Source organism: Cheilinus undulatus, linkage group 6 (genome assembly GCF_018320785.1).
Source record: "Cheilinus undulatus linkage group 6, ASM1832078v1, whole genome shotgun sequence".
Taxonomy (NCBI): Eukaryota; Metazoa; Chordata; class Actinopteri; order Labriformes; family Labridae; genus Cheilinus; species Cheilinus undulatus.
This window is the reverse complement of record NC_054870.1, coordinates 42,325,028-42,343,140: the sequence shown is the minus strand read 5'-3', so window position 1 is coordinate 42,343,140 and position 18,113 is coordinate 42,325,028. Positions and strand designations below refer to the sequence as shown.

Genomic DNA, 18,113 nt, shown 5'->3' with positions numbered 1-18,113 from the left:
TAAATCTATTAATATCTCCTCTCAAGTAGCAGCAGAGATTGTCGATTGTAGAGATGTTCTACTCTACTCTAGTATGAATATGGTCTTCAGCAGCAAAGATCATCGCTCATGGAGATGTGCAACTCAAGATGTGAAAACAGTCTCCAGCAGCAAAGATTGTGGATCGTAGAGATGTTCTACTCTACTCTAGTATGAATATGGTCTTCAGCAGCAAAGATCATCGCTCATGGAGATGTGCAACTCAAGATGTGAAAATGGTCTTCAGCAGCAAAGATTGTGGATCGTAGAGATGTTCTACTCCAGATGTGAAGTCCTCAGAGAAAGTGCAGCTAGCTTTAGCCTGTGTGCTAACTCAGTTGGACAGGTAACTGCCATGGAGTCTTGAGGTTGTTGGTTCAAATCTGTGGATTTTTGAAGCTGCTGGTGTAAATTGCTGACTCAGGAGTAAGGAGGACTGCCATAGAGTTGGATGGTGGGGGGTGTTTGTCCCTTGTGCATTTTTAAGTCCAGTCCCCAAAAGCAGAGATCAGATCCTCTGAGAAACATGACCAGGTGTGTGTCTCAGTAGATTAGTGGAAAAGCCAACTGACTGTGAATCAGGAGTTCACAGGTTCAAATCTTACCATGGGCTATTTTAAAAGTCTGAGTCCAGATATAGACTTCAGAAGACCTGGACAGACCAGGCCGTTCAAATCTAACCAATATCTTTAAGTATTCAAGATTGGAGTCCAAATCAAGAAGGAAAAGCCCCTCTGAGGCTCTGCTGTATGTCTGGCTCTGTAGCCTAAAGAGATCATGAACTGACTCAGAGTCTGGAGGTTCCAGGTTCAACTCCCATCTTGGTCTCAGTAAATTTTAAAGCCACTGCCTGAACAAAGAGGATAAATACGCCAGGAGAAGAGCTGATAGCGTGAAAGGTATGGCAGCGGTGGCACAGAGGACTGGACTAGACCAGTTCTGCAGGGGATGCTGGGGTTCAAACCCCACTGTGGCTGGTACCTGGATCAAGGCATGCCTGAAGGGGAAGGGGGGGCGCAGCACGACGCCCCCCCTGGGGAGCCGTCAGAGATGTAAGTAGGGGGTTATGCAACAAAAACGTAGACACAGCAGGAGTTTTACAGGATGGAGTCTTTATTTGCATGCATGGATGATCACTGAGCCCCTCATGGGGACTTCGTCTCCTCCACTGTAGAAACAGGAAATACTTACCATGGCCTCCTCCAGGGTCAGGGTAGCAAAGTATTATTTATTTTGAAAGGGCATTTGAACGTACGCAAATCAAGAAAACGGACAACTTCACTCGTTTTTTTATTTGTGTCCAGAATCGAAAAATGAGTGAAGCTGTCCGTTTTCTTGATTTGCGTACGTTCAAATGCCCTTTCAAAATAAATAATACTTTGCTACCCTGACCCTCCAGGCCCTTCAGGTCCTGTCTGGCCTGCTCCCTCTGCTCATTCAGCAGCCTGCAAACAGAAACCACATGAACTCACATTCCACATAAATAAACATACGGATGAGTCCTTTACTCACATGAGATGTGCAGCTTGGCGTCCTTCTCCTGCTCTTCAGTCTTCAGTTTGTCGTAGTTTGACATCAGCCTCTCCTGCTCCAGCAGCAGACCCTGGTTCAGGCTGAGAGGAGACGTTCGTTAAGCTCTGATTGGGTGCTTTTTAATGGCAGAGTAACTGTCTAGAGAAATGTCAACAAACCACATCAACATTTTGTTCATCTGGTTTCTGGAAATTTCTCCGAACAGTTATTTAGCTTCAAAAATGGTACAAAGCAGAACATTTCTGAAATGATAGACCTTTACATCAGTGGCTCCCAACCTTTTTTCAATCTCTGAGAAATTTAACATAATTTTTAACTGTTTATTGACTAAATCCTAACAGGCCTGCATAAACAAGTTCTTCATAAATATCTGCATATAAACTATCCATCATTACAACGGCATTTAGAGCCACCATAAGAATACCAAAATGAGAAGGTTCAGTCAATTTTTAAGGAAAATCTCAAACATTTCTAATTTAACGAGTCATACATTTACCAGAAAAAGAAAACTGGAAATTTATGTCAACTAAAAGGTAGAATTTTTTGTCATTATAAAACCCAAAAGAGCCGTGGAAAAAGAAAATGACAAGAGAAGAAGCTGTTTTCCTTCCATAAGTCCTACAGTTGATCGCCTAATCAGTATTAGTAGGATTGATCAGTGAGGAAATGACCCAAGAATGATCACATTATCATTATTCCCCAGACTCTGAAGAGACATTTCTGTTCACTGTTTTCAGTTTGGATCATTGTAAATTCACTAGTTTACAATGTTCAATTCTGACATTACACACTTAAAATTTTAAAGTGCATGATGTAATAACAGGACTTTTGAACTAGAAAATTCTGAGTTCAGGTTCTTGAAAAAATACGACTTTATCATCTCAAAAATGTACTTTTAAATGTCACCTTTTACCAAGAAATGTACAGATCCTCTTTATTTTGTTCGACCTTTTAGAGGGCTCTAATACTTCCTCTTACATTTTCAATCATGACTCTATAAATAAAAGTTCATTATAGGCGCCCCCCCCCAAGGGTGCCTGGACTCCAGGTAGGGAACCTTCACATGACAACAATGTGACAGGTAGACTTTTAGAGCCAGTGTAAAGCCAGACTACAGTCGTATGCAGCTAAAAGTTCCTGACTCAGTAAAGAGGAGTAGTACAAGGATTTTATGAGGATCACACACAGTAGACAGTTATAATGACTGTCACTACTTTGGTTTGAAAAAACAATTAAAAAAAAACAAACTTTAGGATCATTTAAACAGCATAAAGTGGTTCAGTGAGAACCAATCAAATCTGTGGAAATATCCTAGATCTAAAAAACATCAAACATGAATAGGTTTGTTGATTTTTTAACTGCTTCATTCGTCTCTGTGGACTTGAAGTCAAAATTTTAGGCCCAGTTTAGACAGTTTTAGACTAAATTCCAGATCCAATTCAAGTCTTGTCACAAACAGTTATTAGTCTAAATAAGTAAAACTCAACATGTGGCTTCATTGGGATGGTTTTGGCTCGTTTATGTCTTCATTTCAATTATTTTTCCCCAGAAAACCTTAAAAAACCTTCACCTCAGGAATGATCCATATCAAGTAACATTAATCAGTTTGTTTCCCAGTCTTATACAGGAGGCTTTATTTGTCAACCTTTATTTTTTCTTTTAGTTTTTTTCATTACCCTTATTTCTAATTCTTCTCCCCTTTTTCCCTTTTTGACACTTTTAATCCATTTTTGCCTCTTTTAGCCCATTTGTGCCATTTTTTCTTGGCAGTTTTGTAGTTTTTGCCACTTTCATCCTGCTTTTCCCCTTTTTAGTAATTTTTTGGCCACGTTTCACCCAATTTAAGCTGCTTTTTGACATTAAATGACACTTTTTATGTTTTTGTCACTCTTTGCAGCATTTTGCCCATTTTGTCACTTTTCACCAAAATTGGCCACATTTTTGCCACTTTTTGACTATTTAACTCAATTTTCACAATTTTTATACCAAATTTTGTCGCTTTTTACAATTTAAGTCACATAATTTTTTAGCCTATTTTGCCACTTTTTGCCCCTTTCAGTCACTTTTCATCATTATTTTACCACATTTTTGCCACTTTCTGACCATTTTTATCATCTGTAACTCCTTTTTTATGTCACTTTTTAACCATCGTTGCTACTGTTCACATAGTTTTTGCTATTTAATGCCTGTTTTTTAACTATTCACCATTTTTTTGCTGCTTCTAGTCGTTTTAGTCACTTTTCATTCATTTTTGCATCTTTTTGCCCATTTTAGTCACTTTTCCCTATTTTTACCACATTTTTGCATCTTTTTCACCAATGTACTTACTTTTATCTATTTTTTACCGCATTTTTGCTGCTTTCTGACCGTTTTTTTTCATCTGTAACACCTTTATTGTGTCACTTCTCACCTATTTTTTACCATTAAATTCCAATTTTGAACCTTCTCACCAATTTTTTTTTGCTGCTTTCTGACCTTTTCAGTCACTTTTCACTTTTTCTACCACATTTTTGCTGCTTTTTGACCATTTCAGTCAATTTTTATTAATTTAGCTACACTTTTGCCACTTTCTGACCATTTTTATTATCTGTAACTCATTTTTTAATGTCACTTCTCACCCAGTTTTTTCCACTTTACACCTGTTTTTTTTTGCCAATTTTGCACATTTTCACCATTTTTTGCAGCTTTTGGTCATTTTAATCACTATTAATTCATTTTTACCATATTTCTGCATCTTTTTAACCATTTTAGTCACCATCTACTATTTTTTAACCACATTTTTTTCAGCTTTTTGCCATTGTAGTCATTTTTCACTATTTTATACCACATTTTTGCAGCTTTTTGACCATTTTAGTCACTTTTCATTAATTTTTACCACATTTTTGCTGCTTTTTGCCCTTTTTCGTCACTTGTTACTATTTTTTTACCACATTTTTGCGGCTCCTGACTATTTTTATCATCCGTAACTCCTTTTTTTTACATCGCTTTTCCCCCATTTTTTGCCACTTGTCACCTAGTTGTTGCCATTTAAGGCCTATTTTTCGCCTTTTCACTAATTCTGTTTCCACTTTTTGGCCATTTCAGTCACTTTTCACTATTTTTAGTACATTTTCTGCTGCTTTCTGACCACTTTTGTTATCTGTAACTCCTTTTTTGACACTTTTCACACAGTTTTTCCCCTTCTATTCCAATTTTGAACCTTTATACCATTTTTTCCTGCTTTTTGACCATTTATGTCCCTCTTAATCCATTTTTGCCACTTTTCATCACTTTAAATGTGGCTATTGCAAAGGTATTTTTCAACAGTTTGGCTCTTTGGTTGAGCAGTTTTCAGTAACACTGGTCTAAATAATTAGTATACTTGTTTTACTGCAGACTTTGATTCAAATATCTCATGCCATGTGTTTCTTCTTATGTCTGTGCTCTCTTTAAAAATGTAGTTGGATTTAAAACAGTCAGACTTACTCTGTGAGCTTGTCCAGCTCGGCTCGTCTTCGATCTCGTCTCTCAGTGGGCTCAGCTGTTTGTGGTTCTCCAGCTGCTCCTCCATAGTTTTCTGTGCCACACAAACACAAAAACATTCAGCTTTTTCACATTTCTGTAACAGAGATTCCCAGTGACGTGTTTCCTCATCACCTTTATGTCCCTGTTCCCATCATGTCTGCCGATGTCCTCCTTCTCCTCTCCTGTCATCTTGTGTGTTTTCTCTAATGAAAAACAGAGGAAAATTCCATCAAGTTAACCTGTTTTTTCTTGAGCTAAGATGTTTTAATGGTTAATATAAATGTGCAAACCGTGAGCCTGCAGCTTAGCGAGCTCCTCGGTCCTGGCTCTCCTCCAGCTGTCTCTCCTTCTGCTCCATGTTCTGCATGTAGTCCGTCAGAGACTTGATCTTGGCCTGGTGCTGCACAGACCACACAAAAATGTGCTGTTTGTTTGTGATGCTCACTTCCTGCCCACGTTTATATGTTCCCATTTTTTAAATATCTATTTATTTTGTGGTTGACTGTCACTAGGAAGCAACCTGACTTCATCTGTCCACACAAACATTTGTGTGTCAGCCATGTTTGTCTGTTGACACCACCAGGAGGAAGGAAAGGTGTGCATGCATGTGTTTCATTGTCAGTCACACTGCCAACTACTGGCCTGGCATGGATACTACAGCAGTTTCAGGCACATTAGTGGATCTGACTGACAGTTAAACACCAAACCTTGAAAAATAAAAAAAAAGAAAGAAAGAAAAAAACAAAGAAGAAAAGGGAATCTGTTCTCAGAGTATAGTTTTTGTGTAAAAATGGCTGTAGTGGCTGTAGCTAAATGTGCTGATTTTTGACCACAAAAATAAAAATGGCAGACTTCCTGTTTGTTTTGAAGAATGGGTCTGAATGGCTTTTTTGTAGAACTTAAAATGATGTATAAACTCAAGAATTTTCAAAATTCTCAGATAATCCTGCTGCGGGGGCTGAATTTTCAAATTACTGTAGGGGGCGTTACTGAGCCAAAAAGCCATGCCCACCGACAATCATCCTATCAGTCATCTTGTTTTGGTACTGGGTGTTTTTCTGCCAAATTTCATGGCTTTACAAGTTTTGTAAGCACTAGATAATTCTACTTCCTGTTACATGGCGAATGAAAAATTGTCACCGCCACACCATTTTAGGTGTAGACTCTTGACCTTCAGATTTGAGTAATACCAACCTTGAGGAATGTGCCTGGGCTAATTTCAGCAAGAATTGGCCAATCTTGTAATAAATGGAAATTTTTTAGTGAGCATCAGCCACTTTTATCACATAATGAAGCATTTCAGTTTAAGGGGCTGCCATGGCCACGCCTTTCGACTAATCAGAAAATCCCAAATAACTTTGGACCTAAGACATCTCCTCTTGCGCTACACTAAAGATCAAGTAGTTTGTATGAATGCCCTCAGACTAGTTAATTCAATATGACCCCTAAAATATGGCTTGTTTTACCAAAAAAAATTCAAAATGGCCAACTTCCTGTTTGACTGACGATATGGGTCCAAAGGATTTTTTTTTTTTGCATCCTGACATGACACATCTGCCCACACATGTTCAAAATCCTAGGTTAAACCTGCTAGGGGGGCTGAATTTTTTAAATGTTCTAGGGGGCGCCAATGAGCCAATAGGCCACACCCACCTACAAAATGAACATTAATCATCTAAGAATGCCAATGAGATTTTTTTTTTTTTTTTTGCCAAGTTTCATTGCTCTAAATGTCTTATAACCATTTGAAAAATCTACTTCTTTTTCATAGCAAACAAAAAATCACCATGGCCTTTAACATAGACATTTGACCACTGTGTATGTGTAAGGCCAACTCCTTGGGAACTGCCTGAGTGAATTTCAGAATGATTTGTCCAACCATGTAGGTACTGCAATGTGAAATTCAGGAGTAGTGACCTTCTGTTGCCAGAGGGTGGCGCTACTTTTTTTTTTTTTTAATTTCCAGTATGGGTGTGTTCTGGCCTGGACTGCTATCAAGCACATGAAATCTGTCTCAGATATGACCATGTATACTAGAGTTATGACTGTTTAAAAATTTTTGGCGAGATAAAATGGCAATTCTTGACTTTGTCCCCCCGCCGAAGTCAATTTTATTTTTCACAAAGCTAAATCCAATCCTTTAGTCTTTGCTGACACAAATTTGAAGTGGATATCTTGGATAATTTTTTAACTGTAGCTTGCACCATAAACCTTGATATTTCCTGTCACCACTAGGTGGCGCTTTGATCTGTAAAAAGTCTAACCATATAAATGGGTGCAGGCCATGACCGTCAATATACCTGAGCAATATTAGTCCAATTGAACAATGCACAGCTGAGTTATAAACTACTTCCTGTTTACCAAAGAAATATGCAAATTTGAGGGCTCGCCATGGCCACACCTTTCGACTAATGAGAAAACCCCAAATAACTTTTCATTATCCATGTCTCATGTAGCTCTGTACTGAAGTACAAGTCGATCGGATGAAATCCCTCAGAGGAGTTAATCCAGATAGATTGGGCCTGGAAAAGGCCCAAAAAAGCCCTTTTTTGCATATTTATTTAAAATGGCAGATTTCCTGTTGGAGATAGAGTGTAGGCCCGAGAGACTTTTTTGTAGATCTCCCCAAGCCGTACCTGCACACAAAATTTCATGCATCTACGACAAAGTCAAAGGGGGGCTTTAACTTTGAAAATTGTTAGGGGGCGCTATTTTTGCAATTCTGAATTTTCATGTTGGAGACCTAAAAAATATCAAAATTTTCATGAGACTGGATGTACATGCATTCCCACAAATTCAGAAATGTTAAGGGTCTCAAAAGTCCATGCAATGACAGCAAATGCGTAAGTAAAATAATCCTAGCAAATACAATTAGGTCCTCGCACCACTCGGTGCTCAGGCCCTAAAAATATGTCCAGCCAAGTTGTGCTAGTAGTCTCACAAATTAGTGAAATGACTTGAATGATCTCTGTATGACACCTGTGTCTGGAAGGTACAGTCTCTGGTTAGTCAGTATTCCTGGCTACCATTACACCACGATGTCAAAAGAACACTCTAAACAATTTAAGTCAGGGGATGGATAAATCTCCAAAAAATCCAAAAATCTCCAAGGCACTGAACCCCCTGGACTCCAGACAGATCATTCATCAAGAAAAGAAGGGATGTGTGTCAGGCAGATCGGGCCATCCTCATAAACTGAATGACCATGCAAGAAGGAGTCTAGTGAGAGAGGCCACCAGGACACCTATGACTACTCTGAAGGAGTTACAAGCTACTGCAGCTGAGATGGGGGAGACTCTGCATACAGAAACTGTAATTAAGTACGGTGGTGGCAGCATCATGCTGTGGGAATGCTTCCTAGCAGCTGGCCCTGGAAGGCTGGTAAAGGTAGAGACTCAGACTCAGTGCTGTGACTGCCGCCGAAATTCCATCTACTGAATATTGACTTGAAGAGGTGAATATGTATGCAGTCACTTATTTTACATTACATATTTTTTTTACCTCCGCCAAGGAGGTTATGTGATCAGGTGGGTTTGTTTGTTTGTTTGTTTGTTTGTTTGTTTGTTTGTTAGCAACGTAACTCAAAAAGGACGGATTTTGATGAAATTTTCAGCAAAAGTCAGAAATGGCATAAGGAAGAACTGACTAGATTTTTGGGACTGATCCGGATCACTGTCTGGATCCAGGAATTTTTTAAAGCATTCTTTACTATTGGGAGATAGGGCTAATGGCGAAGGTCTGCGCTGTTACCACTTTACACCAGGAGATGGCGGACATGAGTAACTTCAATCCCAGCAGCATGTTTTTGGATGTGTTTCTATTCAAAGTTTTGGACTTTATAGAGTTGGAAAGACACATGCCTGGTCGAGGAGACAAGTCGGAGCGTAACAGAAAGAAAGACAGCGAATTTTAGCGAGAATACTGACAATGCTGGGAGGAATAGAGGAATGTTCACCCTCTGCCATGACTTTCAGTTGTCCGGTGAGACCATGGGTGTTTCCGCCATGATACTCCACACTCAGGGAAGCCAAAGCTGTGCCTCACCGTGTCTCCACCCCACCGGGGAAGGAGTAATTGGCGAATAAGATTTTGGGAGTGATCCGGATCACCGTCTGGATCCAGAAATGTTTTTAAAGGTTTCCTCACTATTGGGAGATAGGGCTGATAGCGGAGGTGTGCCCTCTCTGAGTGCTTTTCTAGTATTTAATTGACATTACTTTGTGGAAATCTGTCTTCACTTTGACAGTAGACAAGTTTGTATTTTTTTGTTGTTGTAAAAGCCACATTATTTTGACCATGACTGATTTATAAAATCAGTCAAAGGGTAAAACATCCAAGGAGGTGAATTCTTTTTATAGGCACTTTATAGGGATGTGCTGTGTGTGTTAAGTTATGCTTCAGTATTAAACACTGTATCTGAAAATTGAGCAATAAAAAGATTTTTTTTGTACATTTCCCATGGTGAGGCAAAGTTTGTATCTTCACAATGTCAATTGCCAACACTAAAATTAATTCAACAAGTGTTTGAATGTCTATTCTGATGAGGTGCAGTAGATAATAACTGATGTAGCTTTAATCTCAATCTTTTAAACGTCTTCAGTCTACATTTTCAATGTGATTCAAACTGTTGTATTTATTTTCTTTTACCAAAGTCAAAAGGTAAAATAAAGTCAATATTTAACTTCTTTAGAAATGAAACCTTTTGATCTGCTGGAACAGTTCAATAACCATGATGTTTATGCCTTTAGCTAGGGCCTGAGGCATTATGGGTTTTTCAGGTTTCAGTCTATAGCAAAGTCTTTTTACTGTTTATCTGGCAGGGCCATTCTTGTGATCATGATATCACATGAATTCTTTGAGGGATTTTCTTCAGACTTTGCACAAATAAGTCAAGCAGCTTCATGCTACATTTTTGTTCACTGTTAGGTAAATTTCCCAAATCCATCAGCCACAGTGGCCTGTGGATAATTTAAATCATCATTACAGTAAGATTAGTGCCAGAAAACAGACTTCTGTCTCTGCTCTGGCACAGAGCCAGGCAACTGCACTCTGGCCATTGTTCACTGTATGGTCAGGGAGAGGGCTAATTGCTGGAGTACTTGTCTATATAACACTTGAATACTTTAAATACTTCACATATTTTACCTGCTGAAAGTGTGTTTTTATTCATATTTCACTTGTCTTAATCATGGATGACTGAAAGAAGCTGACTCTGGCTTTGTCTCTCTCAAAGCAGAAACAGTTCAATCCTGTATGTTAACATCTCAATGCTAAAAGTGAGTAAAGTATCAAATGATAGACACGTTCTAGTCCTGCCAAGTCTGTTACAATAAAAGCCTCCAATTCTCAGGAAATGGATATTTTCAGCAGCAACTTAGCAACAAAGACATCTCATAAATGGGAGAGTGACATAACTTTACGTCACTCAGAAAATGACATACAAGGAACACCTGAAGATATAAAGACAGGATAAGAAAATGAAACAGAGACTGTCATGACGTAAATCTGATTCTTTCTCTGGAGGCTGATGGCTGACAGGTCCAGCATAGCAGACAAATGATTCCTCCATTCGGTGGTATCATTTTTTTATATATATATTTGAGAAGACTGTATTTCTCATGAGTGGCTGTGGTTTTGGCTCATTCAACTGACATGGCCACACCTTCTAGAGCACATATTACTGCCTTATTTTTCAAGATTTTGAAGCTTAAATTGATCACTTAGAGATGATATTCATGACTTGAATTTTGGCCTGGTGATTCATCTGTCATACTAAAAGACCTAGATACTTTTTTTTTGTATCACCCTACAGGGGCTTTAATTCAGTGTTAATCCTGTATGTCTAGTTGGGGCTGTTCTGTATTTGAACAGTAAACTTTAGTTTGTGAACAAGGAGGTAGATCACAGGTAAGGTGCTCTTTAATAAGATTGTTAATGTCAGAGGGGTTTTCCTGGTTAAATGAAGATTTAATATATCAAAATAAGAATAAATCTGGCTAGCTTCTATTCTAAAATGTTGACAGGCAAAACAATGTGTTGAGTTTAATGCAGAAATACTGTGAACATATTTGGGCGACTGTGTTTCCGGAGGTGGAGTCGGTCGTCTCACAATCAGAGGGTCGTGGGTTGGACGCTTAACTCCAGTTTGCTTAAACTTCTTTGTTGGTGGTGTGTAAAATGTGTATGAGTGGGATTAGCTAATACTAGATAACTTCTACCATGAATGTATAGTGCAGTGATCATCAACTGGTGGCCCGGGGGCCACATCAGGCCCACCACAGCTTCCCGTCCGGCCCTCAGAAGATTTTTAAAATCAGAAAATGTGCAGAGGAAAAATATGTTGTGGTATTTGGCTTTAAAATGGTTTAAAGACAGCGGTTTAATTTGGTTTAATTTTTGATCAGTTTTTTAGAAAACCGTCTATCAGTCATTATGAGTGACTTAATTTTTTCCAGCCAGAGACCCACAAGAATAGACTGGTTTCCTGCCCGTTTTCCCTACCAATCACAACACGGCATTTTAGCATCAGACCCGGTGATTGATAACATGCCAGCCCCAGAAATAAAAATATCTCAATCACCCCCCTAGTGGCAGTTGCAGTTCAGGCAATTGGGGCTGATCTCCCTGCCAAAGGCAAAAATTCTTTACATATTAAAGGAAAAATAAATAAACAAATGAACCAAAATCTTAAGTTACATTTAGTTTTTGGGAAGTCTGGCCCCTTCTGTGTCTTCCAAGAAAAAGCTGGCCCTCATACAAATGTAGCTGATGACCCAGGGTATAGTGACTGTGGGAGGTGTGACCTGCAGTGTAAAAGGTTCTTTGAGTAGCCAAATGAAGAGAAAAGAGCTAAACAAGCTCAAGTCTGTCTCTCCCTCTCTATCAGGGGTGTCACGCATGCCAGAAAATCTGAAAAATTAGGAAGAATGATGCTATTTTATGCATTTTTACGCATACAGTATATAATAGAAGGATTGTGGGTGTTATTTCTCTATCTGTCTGAAAGTCTGAGGGAACCTCTTTCAAATCTACATCTGTCACACTGTAATTGCTGTATTTTCACAGTACAATTCTCTAATTGACTAAATCTAACACAGTGCTCCAACAAATTATACTTTAACAGCTGCTGTTACTGTTTTAATCATCATCATTATCATCATTGTTATCATGTTGTCTTTTTTAATAGTCTCCCATGTTTACCTGCCTTCCTCAGATCAGCACCTTTACCTGCCTGCCTGATTTTGGTACAGTACTTCCACTCCTCTAGAGCTGATAAAATGGCCCAAGGTTACACTTCTCAGACTCACATTAGCACATAGAAAAACAACAAAGAGTACTGTTAGGTCTGACTTCCAATGCTTTAACACTAAGGGACTCACTACATGTGATTTTTAATTTTAAAAACTATTAATCTGTTACTTTTAAAACAAGCATATTATTGTGCTATGTGCTATAATTTTAACAATATGCATCCGAATGCAGGATAATTTTATTCACTGCATCTCTACAGTGGGTGTTGGGAGTGAATTACCTGAGCCCTTTCCTACCACTTAAGTTGCCTTACATAAAATGACCTCACCAAAACCACACTCCTGCATTATTAACCTCTCCAGCTTGAGCTTTTGGACTTTTTTTTCAAGAAAAAATATCCTTCTGCCTCCTTCACGCTGCATGTAGTCTTTGCTACCTTTTACCTCTGATTTAATGCTGTTAAAGTTACCTGCTCTATGGCCCTGAGATTCATGTAGATCTAATCTCACTTTATCAACATAAACAGGTCGCTGCATCATAACTAATTTTAGCAAGCAAGCAAGGGCTTAACCATATGAATTAAGGATAATTTAGGTCTTTAGCAGAAGCACGATTATGGGTGTTTGTACATGTCAACACGGTAAAAAGAGGGTTTTAAGCCCTAAAGCCACCTGCCACACATCTACCTGTCATCTGCTTCTGTGTCCAAGAGCTTCAGGTACTAGACCAATCCCCTGTTGTGAATTTCACGCTCCAGCACCACGAGATGATATGTTGCATTATAATAACAGGCTATTACTAATTGTCACATGGCATGATAATACATCACTGTCTAAATTATAATGGCATAAATCCACAGCAACATGTAAATGTGGACATCACAAACACTGCAATGCAGTCAATATTAGCATCTTCAGCACTAATGACTTGCTAGCTAGAGGTCTATCTACCACATTATCACTTCATCTTAGGCTATATCTGCATACCTTTATGTTGAATATTGCCCATGTTCTTGATGTGTTTACTTGTAAGCTAACTAAAACTGCTGCTTTGCTTTGTGGTGTGGCCCAGGATAAAGAAAGTCTGAGTAAATAAATATATTTAAAACAGTTATATTCAGTACCTCATAAAGGGTAAAAATCTCTGGATCAATATGAGTCATGATACATCAGTCTTACATTGTAAATGAGCAAAATACAGTGCTGATGAAAGTGTTTGCCCCCTTGAATGTTTTACCCTCCTTTTTATTTTGTAAATCAATCATGATACCTGCCAACACTCCTGTTTTTACCTGGGCTTGTCCCGTATTTTTTGGCCAAAACTTCCCGTTTTGTTATTTCCCCTGTAATTTTCATAGCTCAACTATAAAAATGCTAATTCATAAACACAGAATCATATATTTTGTATGTTTCTCTGAGGACACCAAAGTTGCCAGATCGTGTAACATACACACAATCCACAGGAAGCATCCCCACAGCATGATGCTGCCACCACTGTGCTTCACAGTAGGGATAGTGGGTTTGTGGTGCCAAGCATCTTCTCTGATGGCCAAAAAGCACCATTTTGGTCTCATCAGACCAAAGAACTTTCTTCCACTTGACCATGGAGTCTCCCACATGCCTTTTGGTGAACTCTAGTCCAGATTTAATCTGAGTATTCTTCAACACTCTGCCATAAAGTTTTGACTGCTGAAGAACCCAGGCAACAGTTGTTGTAAGCAGAGTCTCTACCATCTCAGCTGCAGAAGCTTCTAAGTCCTTCATAGTAGTCATAGGTGTCTTGGTGGCCTCTCTCACTAGTCATTTTCTTGCACAGTCACTGAGTTTGTGAGGATGGCCTCACACAGATTTACTCATGTGCCATATTCCTTCCATTTCTTGATAATAGATTTAACTGAACTCTGGGAGATGTTCAGTGCCTTGGAATTTTTTGTATTCATCCCCTGACATTTACTTTTCAACAACCTTTTCTCTGAGTGGCTTGGGGTATTCTTTTGTCTTCATGGTGTAATGGTAGCCAGGAATACCTATTTACCAATGACTGGACCTTCCAGGCCCAGGTGTCTTTATACTATAATCACTTGAAACACATTCACTGCTCTCAGGTGATCTTCATTTCTCTGATTGTGAGACTACTAGCACCTATTGCTGGTTGAATTAGGTCAGTCACAATATGTATGCAGTCATTTATTTTACTTTAAATATTTTTTTTATTAATTGGCATTACTTTGTGGAAATCTGATTTAACTTTGACATGTTTTTTTGTCAAGCAAGCAAACTATAGTTGGCCATGATTGATTTATAAAATCAATAAAATGGTAAAACATCAAAGGCGCTGAATACTTTTTATGATAATAGTTTTAGCAGTGTTGTTACCTGTGTTTTCACAATGTTACTGAAGAGATATTTACTCACCTGCAACAACAGTTTCTACTTAGACAAATGAGCCAACACAGAAAACTAAACTTTTGATGTAATATTTATGTTGTTTGGGTTATTCTAGAGACTTTCATGATTAAGTTGATGTATAATTTACCTTTTATTGTGAGGTTTTGTCTTTGTCTTGATAAAAATGGATCAGGAATTCAACAAGGACATGTGACAGGAAATGCATGGACACTTGATTGTTTTTCTCAAGACTGTTTTCTAAAGTATCTCCTGATAGAAAAAGCATTTAAACCTAGCATTTAAAAATGTATTAATGGAAGGGAAATGACAGTCATGAAGTTGGGCTAAGATGGTATTAATTTTTCTCAGTTTGCAGGTCTCATAAAGTCATGAATTTGTAAAAAGTGTGTAGGAACCATGAAATATATGATGATTGCCTGAAGACAAATCTTAATCCTGCAGATTTCTTTAATACATTTTGTCAGTAGACTGGTTTAAGTTCACTTCGGTAATATTTTATTCATCAGATTTTTCAAAACTAGTTTTTATAACTTTTTTTTTTACTTTGAATACAAGAAAAAAGTTACATTTGAACACAAAACACTCAAGGAGAAATAAAAAAGAAGCAAACAAAGAGAATTTATAATCATCATTTATAGATCATGGTCATTTTCCTCATACTCATTCCAAGTACAGGTCTCTGGAAAGCAGAATTGACTGACAGAATGACAGAACAAACACAGAACAGTTTGAAACGGAGACTTAATTGAGCTATTCTCCTCTGATTTTGCATCAGCCCAAGCACACAGTCGGACAATCTTGTAATACCACTTGGAAACACACACGGCAAGTTAATTTATCTGTATCATTGTCATCATCCATCATCATCATCATTCATCATCTTCATTCTCACTCATGTAAGTCAGGATTGAGCAGGAAGGCAGTGATTCTACCAGTATCCTTAAAGAGAGCTCCATGCCATCCTTCCTACGCCTTATGCAGTTTTGGGGAAACGGTTAGGCTACTACTGGTCCGGGATGGTCTATCTCAGGTCGGCATTTGTATAAAAACTATATAGGAACACATGTAAAAACAGGGGGAGTCAAATAATCATTAAACTGAAAAAAAGCAGATGTCTTCATAAAATCTTCTATGTCTAGCAACACTTAGTAACACTTATGTCTTCTTTTTTGTCTCTTTTGTTGTAGTTTTATTCCAAAACGGTTGAGGAGCAGTTATAGTTTGCATCATCTATACAACAGGCTATAAAACACCACTTTGTCACAGTCCAGAAAGCACATATAGATGTGGTTGTACTGTATATAAACATATGTACTGTAATAAGATAATTTTGCGTGCACGGCTCCCCGATCTTCACTTCCGGACACCATAAGGGTCTCACCTTTTGATTCACATGATGCAAAAACCTCCTGATGTCTTGCTTATGACATTGTCCTTAAGAGAAACTACCATCCGTTCTCATCTTTTGCACTGCGTCAGCACAATCGGCCAGGTGTAAGTCTCTGCCGGCTGTCGCTACCTCTTCAGGGAGTACTTCGGCTGATTTCCTCACGCATCCACAGGGATTTTTTTCTCCTCGCTGCAACCTGATTTTTTCTTTTCATCCACAGTAAATGTTTGGCGTATTTATGTATGTATTTATTTATGCATTGTGTCATTTTCTGTAGAAAAAGTCCCAACAACACAAACACAGGCAATGTAAATGAAACCATTAAGTCTGTAATGCTGTAGCTCCCTTTGCAAAGTGCATCTGTGCTCCTCCGTGTGCCAGGAACAAGGGAGTCATTATCCTGGCCGGGAGATGAGTCCCAGATGTGTTCATATTGTTTGGTTGTCATGTTAGATATGTTTTCAGTTCATCTTTAACCGCTTACCAGAGACATTTTCCCATCAGTGGACAGCAGGTCTCTTCCGCTGTCTCCAGCTCTTGAGTCTAAAGAAAGCAATTTTTTCATTTTTGATGTTCAGAGCATTGTCTCATAGGAAAAAAAAGACTAAATAATGTTCATCTTTGTTATTATACTGTACACATGTCAAAGTCCTGATTTGTCTTTTTCAGTAAATGTTGACGTCGGTCTAACAAAGACCAAATCTCTGACAATCACACATAGTACTCCTTGTCCTTGTTCTTCTTATTCTTGCTCGAAGTTTTCGCCGTGTTCACCGGTTTCTCTTTCACCACTGTGCCGTTGGATTGCGCCGAGTTGCTGATGTAGTTGCGGCTCTCGTCCACGTGGTACGAACCCTCATCTCTGTTCCGGTACTTGTACATAGCGTAAAGCAGGATGAGAATGCAAAGTGCCGCCGCCGCTACGATGCCGACCACCATTCCTGTCGTGCTGCTGGACTCCCTGAAGACCTCTGAAGATGTGTCAGAGCTTCCCCTCGTTCCTGCACCGGTGGGATTGGCTGCAAGGCAAGACAAATAAACATTAACATCAAACTCATAATCTTTTTCATCGTTACTTTAACTAGAATCATGAGAGTGAATGAATCTTCATGTGTGCATCAATATCACACTTTAATGTTGAATAACAGTCATCATGCCCCAGGATTACTGAATAAGAGTAAGCTGTCTCAAAGAAAAGCATGCACCATAAAGAGACAAAACACAATGTCTGTATTAATGATGCTATATAAATGCCATGAAATAGTCAGGATGAGAGAGTACTGGATAAACTCTTTCTTGCATCAGTAGATTAATAAAAAAGTAAAACATCTGAATCTTTAAGCTTTAAAAATCCCACCGCTGCTCATGATAAGGCTGTCAAACATTCCCCTCACTGTGTAATGAGACACAAATACCCCTGTGTGGATTTTCTTAAACTCTCTAAAAGACTGTATTCTAAATCCTTTGCCAGTCGCAGAATTTTAAATTACCCATGAAATTATACAACAGTCAATCCTGTTGTACGCTGAAGAAATAAAGTTTCTATTACAACTTTCAATAAAGGTAGGGGCAGATGTTTCTGTCACAGTTGCCTTAAGTGCATGCTGTTTTACCAGTTGAATCAGCTGCTTGTCAGCATTGTTATTCCAAAGCATGGGGATGGAAACCATGTTCCAATAGGACCTGATCTGCATTTTTAAAAACTTCTACTATGAATTCCATTGTTGTAGTATCATCCATCTATCCGTTACCTACACTGCATATCCTCTTAGGGGTACCTGGAGGCTGAAGCCTATCCCAGCACAGATTGGGTAGACCCTTCTGAGGTAAGGAAGCTCACAGAAGGACCAAAAGTTGCAATACCGTGGGCTATCATGGGGGCAGTGTTGAGCAATGCAGCTAATAGTTCATAAGCTTGCAAAGCAGATGCATTGGTCAGATTCCATGTCTGACATCAGGCAAATCCACCTTGCAAAGCTCCAGTGTGAAATGATTGTACCTGGTCTGAG

At 38.7% G+C, this 18,113-nt stretch overlaps 1 protein-coding gene across 14 annotated transcripts in view; it reads right to left on the bottom strand.

Annotated features, from left to right (window-relative positions):
• Positions 1-15,329: 15,329 nt before the first annotated feature.
• The window catches only part of LOC121511094 (neurexin-1a), a 572,512-nt gene continuing 569,728 nt past the window's right edge, over positions 15,330-18,113 (bottom strand). For all 14 annotated transcript variants that reach the window (XM_041789632.1, XM_041789633.1, XM_041789637.1 and 11 more), the window contains one exon: positions 15,330-17,123. In XM_041789632.1, the coding sequence (XP_041645566.1) occupies positions 16,816-17,123 (308 nt within the window). In that variant the 3' untranslated portion in view covers positions 15,330-16,815. The remainder of the gene's footprint in view (positions 17,124-18,113) is intronic.